Source organism: Cyclopterus lumpus, chromosome 5 (assembly GCF_009769545.1).
Source record: "Cyclopterus lumpus isolate fCycLum1 chromosome 5, fCycLum1.pri, whole genome shotgun sequence".
NCBI classification, from domain to species: Eukaryota; Metazoa; Chordata; class Actinopteri; order Perciformes; family Cyclopteridae; genus Cyclopterus; species Cyclopterus lumpus.
In genome coordinates, this window is record NC_046970.1 from 23866636 (window position 1) to 23871687 (window position 5052).

General features: G+C 38.6%; 1 protein-coding gene across 1 annotated transcript; it reads left to right on the top strand.

Annotated features, from left to right (window-relative positions):
* Positions 1-2951: 2951 nt before the first annotated feature.
* On the top strand, positions 2952-4689 carry pth4 (parathyroid hormone 4). The gene is made up of 3 exons (XM_034533747.1): positions 2952-3033; positions 4126-4214; positions 4422-4689. The coding sequence occupies exons 2-3, from the start codon at positions 4129-4131 to the stop codon at positions 4687-4689; spliced, it is 354 nt and encodes a 117-aa protein (XP_034389638.1). The 5' UTR covers positions 2952-3033; positions 4126-4128.
* The last annotated feature ends 363 nt before the right edge of the window (positions 4690-5052 follow it).

Here is a 5052-nt window from a genome sequence, read left to right on the forward strand (position 1 = left end):
TTTTCCTTTTCTTTCTCACCACTTCTCTTTCTTCTCCTTCTCCTTCTTCTCCTTCTCCTTTTCTTTCTCACCACTTCTCTCTCTTTCTTCTCCTTTTTTTCTCTTTCTCACCACTTCTCTTTCTTCTCCTTCTCCTTCTCTTTCTCACCACTTCTCTCTCTTTCTTCTCCTTTTCTTTTCTTTCTCACCACTTCTCTTTCTTCTCCTTTTCTTCTCTTTCTCACCACTTCTCTCTCTTTCTTCTCCTTTTCTTCTCTTTCTCACCACTTCTCTCTCTTTCTTCTCCTTTTTTTCTCTTTCTCACCACTTCTCTTTCTTCTCCTTTTCCTTTTCTTTCTCACCACTTCTCTTTCTCACCACTTCTCTCTCTTTCTTCTCCTTTTCCTTTTCTTTCTCACCACTTCTCTTTCTCACCACTTCTCTCTCTTTCTTCTCCTTTTCCTTTTCTTTCTCACCACTTCTCTTTCTCACCGCTTCTCTCTCTTTCTTCTCCTTTTTTTCTCTTTCTCACCACTTCTCTTTCTTCTCCTTCTCCTTCTCTTTCTCACCACTTCTCTCTATTTCTTCTCCTTTTCTTCTCTTTCTCACCACTTCTCTCTCTTTCTTCTCTTTCTAACCACTTCTCTCTCTTTCTTCTCTTTCTCACCACTTCTCTTTCTTATCCTTCTCCTTATCTTTCTCACCACTTCTCTCTCTTTCTTCTCCTTTTCCTTTTCTTTCTCACCACTTCTCTTTCTCACCGCTTCTCTCTCTTTCTTCTCCTTTTCTTTTCTTTCTTACCACTTCTCTTTCTTCTCCTTCTCTTTTCTTTCTCACCACTTCTCTCTCTTTCTTCTCCTTTTCTTTTCTTTCTCCCCACTTCTCTCTCTTTCTTCTCCTTTTCTTTTCTTTCTCACCACTTCTCTCTCTCTCACAACTCCGTCATTTACTCCCTAATCACTCGTCCTCTCGTCTTCCTCTCCGCCCACGAGCCTCTGATGGCAGCCTCCGGGTCCTGGAAGGTGTTGTCAAGACGACCGAGTTCCTACCGGGGACTGTGGCGACGCCACGGCAACCGGAGGAGCTCCATCGGTGACGGGGGCGGTGGGTTCAATGTGAAGAGAGGAGCTCCAGGCAGCAGGCATCTGGACTACACCCAACTGTGCTTCTATGATGCATTAGTAACACACTTATGATCTGCTTAGAGTTATAATCTTATGAGCACTCCTAAATATGAACCATTCATAATACTCACAACTCATTGGAAAGCATTTTATAATTACCTACAAGGTCATGTCATACTTTATAATAACTGTCAATTTGTTTTACAGGGATCAAAGTTAATCAGATTATCCATAGTTGTAATATTATATATTATTTTTATAATGCATTATAATCACCTTATGATGCATTATAATGTGATTATAAGTTACTTTAAGTGGTCGTTTTTTGCTTTAAGTCAAGTGAAGAATATCATTAAATCTATCCAAAGGGTCGTAAAAATGAATGTTTACTTGACTTAAAACTATCAATGAGCATTTGTAATCACATTATAATGCACCATAACGTGATTATAATGCATCATACATGATTATAATGTGTTATAACGTGATTATAATGCATCATACGTGATTATAATGCATCCTACGTGATTATAATGCGTTATAATATGATTATAATGCATCCTACGTGATTATAATGCTTCATAACGTGATTATAATGCATCATACATGATTATAATGCATCATAACATGATTATAATGCACCATAACGTGATTATAATGCATCATACATGATTATAATGTGTTATAACGTGATTATAATGCATCCTACGTGATTATAATGCGTTATAATATGATTATAATGCATCCTACGTGATTATAATGCTTCATAACATGATTATAATGCATCATACATGATTATAATGTGTTATAACGTGATTATAATGCATCCTACGTGATTATAATGCGTTATAATATGATTATAATGCATCCTACGTGATTATAATGCTTCATAACATGATTATAATGCATCATACATGATTATAATGTGTTATAACGTGATTATAATGCATCATACATGATTACAATGTGTTATAACGTGATTATAATGCATCATACATGATTATAATGCGTCATAATGTAATTATAATGCACCATAACGTGATTATAATGCATCATACATGATTATAATGTGTTATAACGTGATTATAATGCATCATACATGATTATAATGCGTCATAACGTGATTATAATGCATCATTCATGATTATAATTCATCATAAAAAGAAACAAAAAACGTCAAATTCATGTTTATTTAAAGCGTGTGACCATTAGAGAGTAACTTGTGATCACATTATAATACTAGTGGTCATAATTAATTGATAATGCATCACAACTAGACCAGCTATTGTAACATATTATGATTATTGACCTTAAAAGTTCAAAATGTTTTATGTTCATGTTTTATGTTAAGCATTATGTATATGTGTGTTTAATCATACAGTGACAATGATGCATGCATCATAATTCAAGTATAAGTGTGTTTCTAATGCATTATAGACGTTGGCGTCACAGGAAGTTCTCCCAAAGGTTTAAATCTGAGCTGACAGTTCGCTGATGTTCAGTTTCTCCTCTGACTCGTGTGTCTGAACCCTCAAACAGCAATAAAATAACATTTTTATGAATTCCTCTTTGTCAGACACCTGAATCTCTCCGAGAGGAACCGGGCGGATTATACCTGGAAAATAAAAAAATGATAATCCCTCGAATTGAATTTCATCCTCCTTTTCAAAAACACCTGATTATGTAAAGATGTGCGAGTGTGTGAACCTCCTCCACCTGGCAACCCGAGGTGCAGGCGGCTGTTTGGGATCCTCTCAAATCCACCCAGAAAACATTTTCATTGTGTGTGTGTGTGTGTGTGTGTGTGTGTGTGTGTGTGTGTGTGTGTGTGTGTGTCAGGGGGCTTTATATAAAGGTCTGGGGGTCGAACCTGAAGTCAGTTCAGTGTCTGATCATCAGAGGAGCTGCTGTCACCTACGAGGCCAACAACGTAAGTAGAGAGATCATCACTAACGAAGCTGCAACATTTTGAGGTGTGTGTGTGTGTGTGTGATTTATTGTTGTTTCGTTACACTTAAATTTACTTTTGTAATTGTGGTGATTGTGGTGATTTTCCTGGATTTCAGCAAACACACACACACACACACACACACACACACACACACACACACACACACACAGACGTTTGCTTGCACGTTTTTTTCTTTTATGCTTTTGATCAGTTTACCTGACGCTCAGATCCACTTACCCACAATACCTTTCTCTGTGGGACCGTCAGAGAGTGACCATCACACCTGCTTTCAAGGGATCTTTTTACATACAAATAAATGTTACAGTGCAAAGGTAGAAAATTGTTAAAGCTCTTCATTCGGTTTGGATCAAAAATGTAACTTTAGTGTATCTTACGCTTTATTTAGATTATGTGCGATATAAATTCGAGAAGGAAGAAAAGCAGAGCATTTGAACGGTGGATTAAAGATCCTAAAATGCAGAAACTAAAAACCTTGACTGTTAAACATCTGGTTTAGCGCCGTGGAAAGAGTTTAACTTTCTAAAACATGTGTGTGGCTTTGTTGTTGTTCTTGTTGTTCTTGTTGTTGTTGTTGCAGATTCAGTATATTTACATCCATTGAAGAATATTTATCCTTTTTTTGGCAAACAGTTAAATTGTGTTTGTCATTGTCACTAAAAGACAACACTGAGGTTTTATGTTGAGAAAATGGATGAAAATGTGAGCTAATTTTTTACAGGCACTCACTAATAAATGTATATTTATTTTCCGGACCTTTCTCAAATCTTTGCTTATTCTTTGTTGGTGATTTCACTTCTTTTTTTAGGGGTTATTTTCAGATGCGAGGGTCAAAGGACAGAAGATGTCGTTTGTTATAGACTGTAAAGCCCTCTAAAGCAAATGTGTGTTTTTTTGGGATGTGAAAAAAATAATTGAATTGAATTGAAAAGTTATTCAAATACAGCACAAGAAGAAAAAATAAATAGTTCTTTGAACGACTCATCCAACCAACGACGAGGAGTCGCTCGGCGACAGCCCGTCTATTGAGCGTCTCGCTGTCTCTTCTTCCAGAAGATGCAGACGTCCCTCCGGCCTGTGCAGTGGCTCGCCGTCATGGTGCTCGTGGTCTTCTCGACCAGCCGGGGTCAACAAAACGAGAGGTGAGACGCCCGTTCCAACCCTAGTTTTAGCATTTTTAAATGGTGCAAAAATACAAAATGTGAACTAACTTGTTTGATAGTAAACATTATTTATTATGTGGTATTTAAATTGTCTTTTTTTGTTGTGCTTTCGTACATTGTTTTAAATCTGACTGTATATTTGGATAAAACGGGTGCTTTGTGAGCCGGTGCCTCTCCTCCCTGCAGCCGCCGAGCTGTGGCCGAACACCAGCTGATGCACGACCGCGGCCGGAACATCCAGAGTCTCAAGAGACTCATCTGGCTGTCCAGCGCCATTGAGGGGCTCCACACTGCCGAAGCCCGGTCCGCTGAGTTCAACCCAACAAAGGCCCTGAACCTGGCTCTAAATACTGCGCTGGTCCCTGCTGCTGGGAACCAGCCCACCCGGGTGCACAGCCTCCTGAGAGACTTCTTTAATCCCTACCTGACTCAACAGCAAGACAGAGAGGCCTAACATTGCTTTAATGCACCCACATGAAAACCTCTGTATATATAATCATCATAATAATAAATAAGTATTTGTGTCCTTCGTTTGTCTTTAGACAGCCTGCCAGCTGCAGACGTGTCCACATGTCTCCAGTCTTTGAGTTTGAGCTGAAGGTGGTTCACGTAGGATCAGGACACTTAACATCGAGGGCAAAAGGGGGAAAAAGTGGGCAAAAGGGGAAAAAAATGGGCAAAAGGGGGAAAAAATGCAACACTAGAACCCAACAATAACATCCTATGCTTGACCTTATAGGCGACCTCAGGGTAGCTCAACCAACAATGAGAATGCAAGAGGAATGGTGTTGGGGAAAGTTTGGTAGGTCAATGATTT

What these genes read in the sequence shown, in the direction of transcription:
- pth4 (XM_034533747.1), top strand. Translation starts at nt 4,129, where the DNA reads ATGCAGACGTCCCTCCGGCCTGTGCAGTGGCTCGCCGTCATGGTGCTC. An exon ending in CGGGGTCAACAAAACGAGAG is followed by an intron (nt 4,215 to 4,421) that starts GTGAGACGCCCG and finishes TCCTCCCTGCAG; the next exon opens with CCGCCGAGCTGTGGCCGAAC.